This window comes from Adiantum capillus-veneris, chromosome 12 (assembly GCF_014529385.1).
Source record: "Adiantum capillus-veneris isolate H3 chromosome 12, ASM1452938v2, whole genome shotgun sequence".
Classification (NCBI taxonomy): domain Eukaryota; kingdom Viridiplantae; phylum Streptophyta; class Polypodiopsida; order Polypodiales; family Pteridaceae; genus Adiantum; species Adiantum capillus-veneris.
The window spans coordinates 91087740-91100363 of record NC_140942.1 but is presented as its reverse complement, the minus strand read 5'-3'; the positions used below and the strand labels follow the sequence as shown (position 1 = coordinate 91100363).

The window sequence follows — 12624 nt, the reverse complement described above, 5'->3', positions numbered from 1 at the left end:
GTGAAGGGTTCTAGTACAGTTATGCTGCCGAAATCGGGCTGGAACAGTGGAAATTCAGCCGAGTTTGTGCGGGGCAGCTTGTAGGAACCACAGCGTTTATTCCCTCTTTTGAACAATAAAGAAATACCGAAAGGGGCGCCTAAGTTAGGGGCCAATCTGGTGTCTGTCCACTCATACAGGTGCAATCTAGCAGCCTGTATCCCTCTCCCCTTTGTTGTGTCTTGAAAGTACAGGTAAAATAGACGACTAATAATGGGTGAAAGCTAAATCAAGGTTTAAAGTAAAGTCTACCGCCCTTTTTGGATTGAACAGGCCGGTTTCAGCTGTCTTCAAAGGCACCTACATTTAGCCTCTTCTTTAGAAATTCTTTCCTTATTTCGATATTCGGGAAGCGGAGAATAAGTGCCCTATCCTTTACGTTTCCCTTCTCGTCGATTCCTTTCTTGCCCACTCTCCATGCACTTGTGTGAGTAGGCTCTGTGATGCCCATGAGTTGTAGCAGTTCCCTCACTTCTTCATCTACATTCTCTTTGTCTTTGACTCTTGTGACCCGCACATGCAGAGCCCGATTCTTCCTTTTCTGCTCTTCCTCAATGGTCATATTAATAATGGTGGAGGTAGGTGTGGTCTCAGGCATCTGGGCCTTCCCTTTCTTCGCATCCTCAATCCATTTCTCTGCTTCATCAACCTTTTCTTGTGTCTTAACAAGACGTTCCGCCCATGAAGATGCCGTTTTCGATTTCTGTTCCTCCTTCCCGTAGAGCTTTCATCTAATCCTTCATGTTCTCGAGCTCCTTCAGCACCGAAGGTTGGTCGTCTCCCTTCTCCTTAGTTGTCGATTTGCAAGCCGCAAGTTCTCCTTTTAGCTCCTCGATTATTGCATCTTTTTTCCCCATGTGCTTTTCCATATTTGTTTTCCATGCTTCAAAACTTGCTACTGCCTCATCGAGTTTCTTTTGCATAACGCATCCTGTTACATTTACTTCGGCCTTGATTAGGTTTCGTAATTCCGTTTTCACGATCTGAATTTCCTCATTCTGTATCCCCCGGATCTCTCTCCTTAGTTCTCTCATCATGTCTCCATACATGGAGTTCCTGTAGCTCTCAGCGTTCGCGTGCATTTCCTTCCTGATGTCATCCCTCATATAGTTTAGTTTTGATTTGAGCATCACCTGGACCTTCTCCATCAGTAGCTCATCATGTATCCTGGAGATTTTCCCGACTCGTAAGGATCTTGGTGATAGTACATTATCTCTGTTTCTCCGCTTGAAAGTAGCCGTCGTTTTTTTGGGGGTGGTGTAGCTATCTACACCCGGGCCTTCTCCTTCGGTAGGCGGATCCATCGAACCCGAGCCACAAATGTGGGGTAGGGTACTAGGGTACTAGGGTGAGGGACTGAGAGTAAGGCAAACTTAAAAGTTTATTTTAGAAGCTTAAAAACCTTCAAACTTTAAAAGTTTATTTCAAAGCTTAAAGGCCTTTAAACTTTAAGGCTTAAAATCTCTTTTAACTTAAAATTCCTTAAGGCTTAAAATGAAATAGTGTAGGAGATATTGACTTCCTACGCGTAGAACAATTGGGGCGTGCGTAGGTCTGTCGGACATGCTACGCGTAGAACAGCGCGGGACTCTCTGCACGCACACACACACACACACACACACACACACACACACACACACACACACGTAGAGAGAGAGAGAGAGAGAGAGAGAGAGAGAGAGAGAGAGAGAGAGAGAGAGAGAGAGAGTCGCCTGCAGGTCCTCGAAACCCTAATCAGTCGAACCTCACCTTGTGTACGTGCACGTGTGCGACCTGCTAAGCAAACCCGTCCACCTTCGAACCCTAAGCATCTGCCTCTGCCTGCTAACGAAGTCGTGCTGCCTTGCAGCTGTTGTGCGTGCGCTTCACGAGATTGTCACCCTGCTCAGTGCAGTCCACGCTGCAGCGTGCCCACCTTGTCAAGCTTCAAGGCCACCCCAAGACCTGCTCGCGACAGCCCACAGCAGCCACGAACCCTGCTCTTGCTCTTTTGTTGACGCCCTTCATATTGCTGCACACACACACACACAGAGAGAGAGAGAGAGAGAGAGAGAGAGAGAGAGAGAGAGAGAGAGAGAGAGAGAGAGAGCTTTTTAACATCTATGTGAGGTTTTATGATCTTGTTGACGTGTTCATGCATTTCTCTCTAGGCACACTGCGGAATACATGGATCACTTGGGTCCAGACTCTTTGATCTGGTCTCTTTTTCGAGGAAAGAGTACATCCTCTATGTGAGAGAGAGAGAGAGAGAGAGAGAGAGAGAGAGAGAGAGTAAAACAACAAAAAATACAAGAAACCCTAAAAAACAGCCAGAAACGCTTGTGAAACCCTAAAAAACAGAGAAAATTGGTGTCGAAACCCTTAAAAACAACAAAACACAAAATTGAAACCCTAAAAAGCAGCCAAAAACAGTGGCAAAACCTTGAAAAAACAGCAAAAAACGGTGACAAAACCCTAAAAACAGAAGAAAAAAATCGAATTCTTAAAAACAGCAAAAAACGGTGATGAAACCCTAAAAACAACCAAAAAATAGTTTCGAAACCCTTTTAGCAGTATTAAAGTGGTGACGAAACCCTCAAAACAATGAGAGAGAGAAGTCCAAACCCAGAGAGAGAGAGAGAGAGAGAGAGAGAGAGAGAGAGAGAGAGAGAGAGAGAGAGAGAGAGAGAGAGAGAGAATGAGATGAGATGAGATGAAATGAAATATTTATATTAAATGTCTTCAAAAGACTAAAATGACCTATGAGACCAAACCGATACAATCTTGGTGGATCTAATCCAATGTTTGGGTAAAAAATAAAATTAAAGTGAAAGACTAAAATCATCATCATCATCAGTGCCCGAGGATGCCCTACATGGGGCGTTACTTGAGAAAGTACTACATTGATCGCGGAAGAGTTTCGTCAATGTCCCCTCTGTAAATAGTCGTACCGGGCGTCTCCCATGTCATGCTAGAATAGTCCCAATCCTCTAATAGAGCTTCCGTCGATGTCGTGGTCGCCCTTGTAGACGTGGGCGTCTAGCTCTCCCGAGCTCAATGGCTCTTACAACTAATATACCTCTGGTATAAGTGCGCTCTGAAGTCTACTATGAAACATGCTCATATGGTTGTCGAGTCCTTGCTCTAAAGAAGTTAGTAAGCTCCCTCTGTGAGTATTTCCCATTGCGTGATCTCCTCAAGAGACTCCCTGTGTCTGCGCAGCTCTAGCAAAAACAACCCGAGGCATCTTTGATCCTCATATCTCATGACTCTAGCCAATGGTTCAAAGCCCTCTCTAAATAGACAGTGAAAGCGGCCTCGTATCTCATAGTATACCGGGCAATGACAAATGTGATGTAACTCTATGTGTGGCTCTATATGACACAATTGGCATATCCTGGCCTCTGTTGGTACTCTCCTAAATCTGAGAGTCTCAATCTCTAGCTGATGCGAGGATGTGCGCATCTGACCAATAGCACATCATATCCCATAGGATAAATGAGTGTCCATCTAGGCCGGTTTGATCACATATCCATCTTTTGTTACTTGGAGAAGATGCTCTCTATAGAAAGCCATCTTCGTACCCAACTCTTGTGTCGGCTGTATCTATGTGCTCTTGGTATCTAGCTGAATCAATCCCTGACGTATGAGTCCAGTGATCTCTGTCCGTGTGAGAGATAGGGAGGGTGCATCCAAGGAGTACTAGAACGGAGGTAGTATATCCATGCTGAAGCCAGATGATTCAAGCATAGTCACAAGGGACGCGTTCCGAGGAGTGGGGACGAGGGACACGGGACGGGGCTCAAATGAATTTTTAGTGTATAAAAGAGGGCGGGACGACAAGTGATGACGGAAAAGTAGGGACGAGAAGCCCAAAAATGGGCGTTCCCTTTGACTATGGATTCAAGGACTAGCGGAGCATATCTGTCTTTGGTGAGTCCCATAAGTTATGCATAAAGGATACTCGTCTATTAAGGACCTCGACCATGAGAGGAGGGGCAGCTAGTTCGGCTCGAATAATCTCATGTGACACTGAGGCCTTAGCCCAAATCATCCGAGAGATTATAGAGATTAGAGGACTCTCCATACATCTCCATCCGTCAGTGCTACCAGATTTGCCATGATGGTCCACCAAGGATCCCCAAATCTGAACCCCATAAAGCATAGCTGAAGCCACTAGAGTGTCAAAAAGCCACAGCTTTGTTCGAGGTTCCTGAAAGTGAATCTGCGAATACATCTTCTCCAATCCTAGGAGATATGCTACAAGCATATCTAAGTAAACGGAAAACTAATTGGGAAGAGTGCTTACCTATAGTAGAGTTTGCATATAATAGTGCCAAGCACTCTTTCATTGGATATAGTCCCTTCATGTTAATGTATGGGTTTCATCCTAGATCTCCTTTTGCAGTAGGATTGGAAAAGGAAAAAGTTGAGACAGCTGAAGACCTGTTAGAAGGTATTGAAGGCCGCTTTTCAAATTTTTGGTCCACCTCTCTCTTGATATGTATTTAATGGCAAGGCTTGAAGGGTTCATGGAGGAGGAGGGACTTGATGCATTAAAATCACAAAAAATCTATGTATTTATTTTGTACATAGCTATGGTTTTGACACATTTGGATCTCGGAGATAAGGAAAGGTAGGAACAAATCCTATGAAAACGAAAAATTCTCTGGATACTGATTCTACTTGGACCACTACAGATGAAGAATAAGAGTCAATATTGAAAGGGAGGAGAATCTTATGCATTATGGAGTTGGAGTCAACAAAATATTATTAAATTCAAGCATAATTGACTTGTGGACACAAGGCTTATACATGGAGTCAAGAGGGGACTACCTAGAAGACTTTTGGAAGGGAAAAGACGGATACATATTTTTGTGGGATTTTTCTCTATTTTTCCATTCCGATTTGGAAAAGTTTTCAACAGCAAAGTTAAGGCGTTGAGCTGATCTTTCTGCCCCTATTGTTTTAATAACTTTTGGAGCTACGGTTTGGGAGATATGGCCGAAATGGTGGAGCCTATCTGTTCACATGGGAAGAAGTCATGATTATCCGACTCCACACACACAATTTCTTTTAGGTTTCTCTCCATTATTGTTGTATTTTCTCTTATTTTATCAAGATTCTCTCAAATATTATAAGGAAGCTCTTGGACTTAAGCTATGGAAGGTGGCATGGAGACAAAGCTCGCCATGATGAAGGCGATTAGGAGGAAATTGGTCAATAAGCAGAGCACAAGGAGCTCTCTCATTGGGGGAATGCCTCTAACTGAGGTTACTTTGTAGTAACTCCTCTTGCTCATAATCTCTTTCCTAATCACTCTCTTGGCCTATAAAAGGAGTCCTCTTTTGTAAACACACACACAATCAAGCTCTAGCACTACGCTTTCATATGTACATCTTTATGTATGCACCTCTATGTACACATAGCTCTACTATGGCATAGTATTGGCTATGGTCATTCGTTTTGGTTTCTTAATGGCCAAGAGGTTTGAGTTACCATGCACACATGAGTTTGTGAGATGTTGATTATGTGCAATTTCCCTCGTGAATGTTTGTATAGTATTTATGAAGCCTATATTAATGAAGCTCTAATGATCTCTTCCTCTCCTTCTCTCTCATCTTCGTTGTGTTATGTGCCGACCCCCCCTACCATGTGTCCTAGCCGCATTCTCAGCTAGGTGGTGCTCCTATTGTGTACCTCCCATGACGAGGCCATCGTGCATAGTCTTGGTATAGAGGCCACCGGGTCTGTTTTGTGCCTCCGCTCCTTAGTATGAATAAAATGCTTAAACATACTAAAGATTGTATTAAAAAGGCTCAAGATAGAGCAAGAACATATACTGATTAACATAGAAGGCCTCTTACCTTTGAGGAAGGGGAGCAAGTCTATTTGAAAGTGCCTGAAAAGCCTGAAATCATGAAGACAGGGCCATGTCCAAAAGTATCACCAAGGTATTGTGGACCTTTCACAATACTAACTCCAATCAGTAGAGTTAGAGAAGTTGGGTCAATCTGATAGTTATTCAAGATAGTGGAACTCATAGATACTCAATCTCCTCCTTATGAGTCAGTTTAAATACTAGACACTAGAGAAAAAAGAACTAGGAATACAATTTATAAAGAGTGTTTAGTTAAACGGAAAGATTGTGCTGAAGAGAGTTCAACATGGGAGCGACTAAGCATTATTTCCAATTTTAGGATTATCCCTTTCAATGAAATTTTTGAGGACAAAAATTCGTAAGGGGGAAGGAATGTGATGTATCCTATTGGCGCATGCGCAGTTACACTAGGAGCTAGGGATCATTGCCTCGTGTGAGAACCACCTCTTATGCTCAAAAAGACACACCTAGTATAAGAGCTAGGTGTCGAGCTGGTGGATGAGAGGCCCATGCAGCTTGGCGACACCTCACGGGGGCCATGAGAAGGAGTGTGGTGGAAGCTCCGATGTGTGTGTGTGTGTGTGTGTGTTCCTTGCTTTAGGGTTGCTTGGCCATAACTTGTAGCTAGTATGCTCGCCATAGCACGTCAGTCTTATCCAATAATTCCTCTCCTCGTGGGAGAGACGGATGAATGGTGAGCTGGGGTCATACTAAAAGGGTGGTAGCTGCTCTATATCCAAGCCGTGTGTGCTAAACCACCATGTCATCTATGCATGCCATGATCCACTCTCCCGTCTCCACCAGTTGTCGGGATGCCTCCAGTGCTCGGTATGATAGTCTGTTGGGGGAGCCGTCGTACTCTCACTGAACATTCACATCACTATCTCCATCGAGATCTTAGATGAGAATCATGATCATTATAACTTATTTAGAAATCACATCCAGACCACATTGATCTTTGTGACAGATGCCTTGATTGTCTAAACCTTGTCACTATCATATCCACATCACCCCTGAGGTGAACAAGACAGAAATGTTGTAGTCATTTTGTCTTTCAAACATGCACTTAAACAATACACACATGTAACAATTTCATTTTAGGAATTTCCATTTCAAAGTACTTCTTTACATAAAGTCGTATCCCTGAAATCTCAAAAGAAATCAATGACTTTATTCCATCGAGGTGACCTGTGACAAAGGAACGGAGTAACTCCCCTCTTATGCAGTCTGCATCGTACCAAATTCAACCTGTTGATTCATCGGTAACTCTTGGAATAGTCGGTGCTAAGCCAAAAGCTTCAAGGTAAAGCTCTAATGTCAAAGGAGTATCCACTAGGTCCTCCTCCTCCATCCACTTGGCATCAGAGCCGGATAGTTCTTGAACTTGCCTAATTTCGTCGTGTCAGCTTATCTTTGACTTTCCTTTCCTTGTGGGTCAGGACTTGTTCTGGAATGATAATCTCTATTATCTCTTCCACTTCGGGTTGCCCCTCTAGCTCCCTGTCCATCGTCACTTCACCTTTGAAAGATCTCAATCACATGAAATGCATTATGAACCTTCCAAGTATCCGGTAACTTCAGTTTGAAGGATACATCATATATCTTTTCTTAGATTTGGAAAGGTCCATAGTATCACATACTTAGCTTTGGAAAAAGCCTCTTTTTACCCTTCCGTTTCTATAGGCGTGTCTTCTCAAACCGTAGTAGCACCCAATCATCTTGCTTCAGCTGTAAGTCACGTTGATGCAGGCGTGCCTTCTCAAACCATAGTAGCACCCAATCATCTTCCTTCAGCTGTAAGTCACGTCGATGCTTGTTTGCTGCCTTCCTATGCCTGCTTAAGATTCTGTACCTTGGCAAAAGCAGTGCCCAGATCTTGTGTATACTGATCTGCTTCAAAAATCTTTTCGTTGGTGCTCAGAATAGGTGGAACCTTCTTGACACCCTCGATAATCTCAAATAGTGCCTTCCCTGTGGACATATGTAGTGTGTTGTTGTAGGCAAACTCCACCAAGGGCAAATATTGGCCCACTCTTGCTTCTCTCTATTGCCGAGTGTTGTGCAAACACATAAAAGGCAAGGCAGCAAGGCGCTTTCACAAAAACATGCAAGGACCTTTACTAGCCACCCTCACTTGTTGTATTTCTATGTAGTGATTGCATGAATCAGTAGTAGTCACAATCATAACTTGGACACTGTAGATGATTAAATGTAAAGATTAGTAATATTGTGAAAATTGTTTGCACCTTCTATGCAACTACATGATTTTTAGAATATTTTAAAGCTTCAAAATGTGAACTAAAATAATTATTGTAAAAAAAAATTCCTTAGCTTTTGATCTATTTTCTTCCAACATTGTCTAACCCAAGAAGCTAGACAGTGCTCGAGATTTGAAAACCTTGAAAGATCAGCTAGTGGACACTGCAAACATGTGTTCTTGTAAAAATCGAAAACCCAATGTGGATAGCTGAGCAGCATTGAAGAAGCAGCTCTTATCACCAAGCGCATGTTTTGACAAGTATTAAAAGGAAGACATCATTTTCACAACATAGGGTGTATTGCAGATTTTTACGTTTACATGTAGTTACAAGTAGCTTACAGGTGTGATTCTTGGATTCAGTTTTCATGTGTAGCTTTTCTCTTCAACCTTGTACTTTGAATCTTATTCTTGGTCTTCCTTTCTGTCTTTCCTCTAACCAGCATCGGGACAAGTGTCTTGGGGTTCCCATTGGTAAGAGTTCACATGCTTTAGTTTAGATTACCACTTTTGGATTTACAGTTTGAAACCTGAGTTGGCTAAATACTTCTGCTGCAATTTGCTTACTATTGTCGTAGTGGGTTTTGGAGATTTCAGATAAATCTGGGGACATAGAGGCAGAGCCTGCCTTCAAGGTAATGTGGCCCAAATACAAGCTGTTTTCTGTTTCTTTCTTGCATTTGCAGCTGGCAAGGTGCGGAGCTTTTGTTTTGCCTGATTTTAAATGCAGTATGTAGGGAACTTGCATGGAGATGAGCCTGTGGGACGTGAACTTTTACTGCTTCTTGGAGACTGGCTTTGTGACAATTATATGAAAGATCCGCTTGTGAGTTTATTGTCTCCTTGTGTGTGAAGATAGAGCTTTAAGTGGCAATTGGTCTGAGATGCTATTTTGAGAATGGATGGTGTATATCTGTACCTTTGCTCTCACCATGCAACATAATGATGTGTGTGTGTGTGCGCTACCCCAGATCTAGGCAGTATTTGAAACTACTAAGAAGCTTTATGCACTGCTTAATCTTCGCATGCTAACATATATTAAAATTCTTGTATTTATTAAAATCTTAGCATATTTTATAAATTTTGCAGGCCGCTCTTATTGTCAGAGATGTCCATTTGCATCTTTTACCCTCAATGAATCCTGATGGTTTCAAACTAAGATCTCGAAATAACGCTAATAATGTTGACTTGAACCGGGATTTTCCAGATCAGGTAATGTTGCTGCTATCATCAAGTGAATGCTGAAAAGAACAGCCATGTGACCCTTATTTTCTCTGGGAGGAAAGAATTTTTTTCTTTGCTCACAACTTGCATACACAGGAGGATTGAATTAGGCATTTCTTTTAGCTTGCATTTTTCAAGTCAACCAACTTAGCTTCATGACAGTGATGCTACACAGTTTTTTCCTCAAAATAACAATGAAGACTTGCGGCAGCCAGAAACTAGGGCCATTATGAATTGGACAAGGGGACTCAACTTTGTCGCATCTGCAAGTCTGCATGGTGTACGTTTGTTCTGGTCCTGTTGAGTCTTATCGATTGCCCCATGCAAGTACCTCTTGAACATAGTTGAGTTTTGAATTTTAGGGGGCCCTTGTTGCAAACTATCCTTGGGATGGCACTTCAGATGGAAGGTACTGCAAGGCGTTATATGATATATACTCTTTTACTGTTCTGTTTTTGAAAGTAACTGAGGCTGGACTTTCTGGTGGTGACAGTACACGTTATTCTCAGTGTGACGATGATAAGACTTTCCAGTACCTTGCAAAGCTTTATAGTGGACCCCATGTCAACATGCATCAAAGTACTGAGTTCTCTGAGGGTGTAACAAATGGGGCCTCATGGTAAATTGTTACAGTTTATGGTAAAAAGTGCATGCACACACTTGTCTATGGATGAGCGCACTTGCATTTGCATGTGCAGGCTTGGTGACAGTAAGTTATCTGTGTGTGTGTCGATTACATATTAATTATAGCTTTATTACGTAAACATATTCTAAGCTCTATGGGAACCTCACTCATAGACCCAAACAAAGAAGAAGTTGTTTGAGATATACTAATTACCACCACCTTGATTATTGCTAGCCAAGAAGCCATGCCTTGAACTCAGCGAAAGCTGAAAAACAAAACTTTGTTTTGTTTTATCTAGTTTTGTTTCGTAGCAAACAAAGTGATTTAGTTTGTTTGTTTGTTTGTTTTTGTTTTTCTTTTCTTTTCTTGTGTCCCTTGCTTTTATAGTTTTATGAGTGCTTTATTCCCTCTTATAATTCGTGAGTTCAGACTATTCTGAACTTAGAAGGTATATATAAAGAATGGAGGAGCAATAGTCAAAAGTAGGAGCATTTCTAGAGCTGCTCAATGACCCGCTATGACTGTGAGCCCATTGTCCAGATACGTGTGATCCATTCCGGGTGTTTATGCAACGAAATGGCCCATTGCGTATTTAAGGCAGGCCTTCTATGATGTCTAAAAACTGAAGTTTAAAACACCCACTCCAATGCTATGACATTCACAATCAGAAATATGAAAACTGCCAATCTATCCTATCTACTGTCTTGCTCAAGTTTTCTCGAACATCAGTTACTTGAAGCTTTCAAATTAAAGAAGCAAGAGTCTTAGCATGGCTACTATGGGGGAGAAATCATCTCTAGCTATCCAACACATTCAATCAATCTCTAGGATAGCTATGTAGTAGAGGAGAAAGGGCCACATTGTAATGAGGTTGAAGGGCCAAGCTTCAAAGTTTGAGGTCATGAAGAGCTGGAAAGTTTGGGCCTCGTTATTCAAAATTCGAGGGTAGCAAGAGAGGTCAAAGCAGTGGAGAGCTTGTTTACATGGTAGTGGAGGCTTGACACTTTGTGACAATGATTGGAGAGGGAGGCGAAGAGGTTCTTTAACGAGACCTCTCACAGAGTTTCCAAGAACAAGCCTCTTGGCTCTCTGGAGGAGACTAATAGCAGAAAATAACAGTTGTTTGTTTTCAAACAAGCAGACCGGATGAATGTTGTTAGCTTCATGTTTCCATTCAGAGTCCAGACCAAGGAACAGGATCAGAATCCATTCCCAAAATGGGAATGTTGTCGGATGTAGTAGAACAGGATAAGAATCGGTCCCTTTTTTTGTGCGTCTTCACATCATGATCTCCGGTGCTAATAAATTATCCACATAAACAATAATTGTAGTGTGCCCCTCAACAATATGATCTACTTCAATGCAATATGCATGAAACCTCACTCCAACAGAATGAAAACACTATAGAGCAATGGAACAAAGCAAACTCAAGAGACACAACAGCAGACTCCGAACTCAATGGAACTCGACTAAGTCGAACTAGTACAGAGTCTGGCTTGCAGGACACTCAGCTCCAAGCCCAAGACTCACAAGTACAATGGGGTGTCGAGGCTCCAACTATGTAGGGAGTGCAGATGTGTGGTGCCTGACTGAACACACGACTCAAGACTCAATGACTCATAAGACTTACATGCTGCCGCGACCACTAGAACCAACTGAGCATACCATAAAGAGCACCCAACGGCTAACACAAATATCCCTGACAATGGGGAGCGAGGGAGTGGGTGGGTGGGTAGGGGCGAGTAGAGGGAGGGTAGGGGTGGATAGGGGTAAGGAGAGAGAGGGTAGGTAGGGACTAGATAGAGGCGAGGGGGGTGGGTAGGTTCTAGAAGAGGTATGGCTGGGCTGTCATCGGAGGGCTTTACAGGAATCTCATTGCTGAAAATTTGTAAACACGTGCCCACATCCATCATGTGACACAATGAAGCAACCCAAAATCTTGACTGGCTCCAGGTCCAAGCAATTGAGTTCTCACACCACACAAGGGACCTGGGGGTGACATATCTGGTACCGGATGTGACGCCTCTAGATCCAGTAGGTTGCAGGCACATTGTGGTGCACTTGTTTGCTGACACTCAGAGCCCCCCTTGCTATGTATTTGTACATGAGGATTCTTGGACAGAGGATGTAGCCCTACGGACTGCACGCTCGGCTTGGGCTTGGGGGGGATAGTCACTTTAGATGCGTTTGTCTGGAGGTCGCTCGGATGTGGATTACTCCCCATTCAAGCTGGCCTCAAAGATAGCGAGGTTGGCTACTTTTGCAACAATCGATTGTTTCTCATTGACTCCATGAGGATTGCCTCATGGAATGTGCAGGGATTTGGTGGGCCCCAGTTTCAACATTAGAGGGGTTACTTAAAACACTTCACAATTCAAGAGTCGACATGGCTCGGCGTAGTTCCGTGCCAAGAGAGATTGGCCCCAAAAAAGATTGAAGTCTTCCAAAAGCATCTTGGTCCAAAAACTGCAGGAAAAGCTGTCAGCACAATTTCCGTATGGGTGTCAGCGCAAAAAGCGGAATTCCGTACGTTTTGTCACGTCAGCATGTCAACACGATTTTCAGATCCGTACAACCTGCCTCCCACGTCACTGTCTGTACAATCTGCCGCTACATCAT

The 12624-nt window shown here is 42.9% G+C and overlaps 1 protein-coding gene across 2 annotated transcripts in view; it reads left to right on the top strand.

The window, feature by feature from the left end:
• Positions 1–12624, top strand: part of SOL1 (carboxypeptidase D) — an 85526-nt gene that overhangs the window by 62653 nt on the left and 10249 nt on the right. Inside the window, exons 4-10 of one of the 2 annotated variants that reach the window (XM_086525427.1) lie at positions 8600–8630; positions 8735–8791; positions 8887–8982; positions 9246–9368; positions 9592–9660; positions 9743–9789; positions 9874–9999. In XM_086525427.1, the coding sequence (XP_086381553.1) occupies positions 8600–8630; positions 8735–8791; positions 8887–8982; positions 9246–9368; positions 9592–9660; positions 9743–9789; positions 9874–9999 (549 nt within the window). Of the gene's footprint in view, positions 1–8599; positions 8631–8734; positions 8792–8886; positions 8983–9245; positions 9369–9555; positions 9661–9742; positions 9790–9873; positions 10000–12624 lie in introns of both variants that reach the window. The other variant, XM_086525426.1, reaches the window with a different exon arrangement.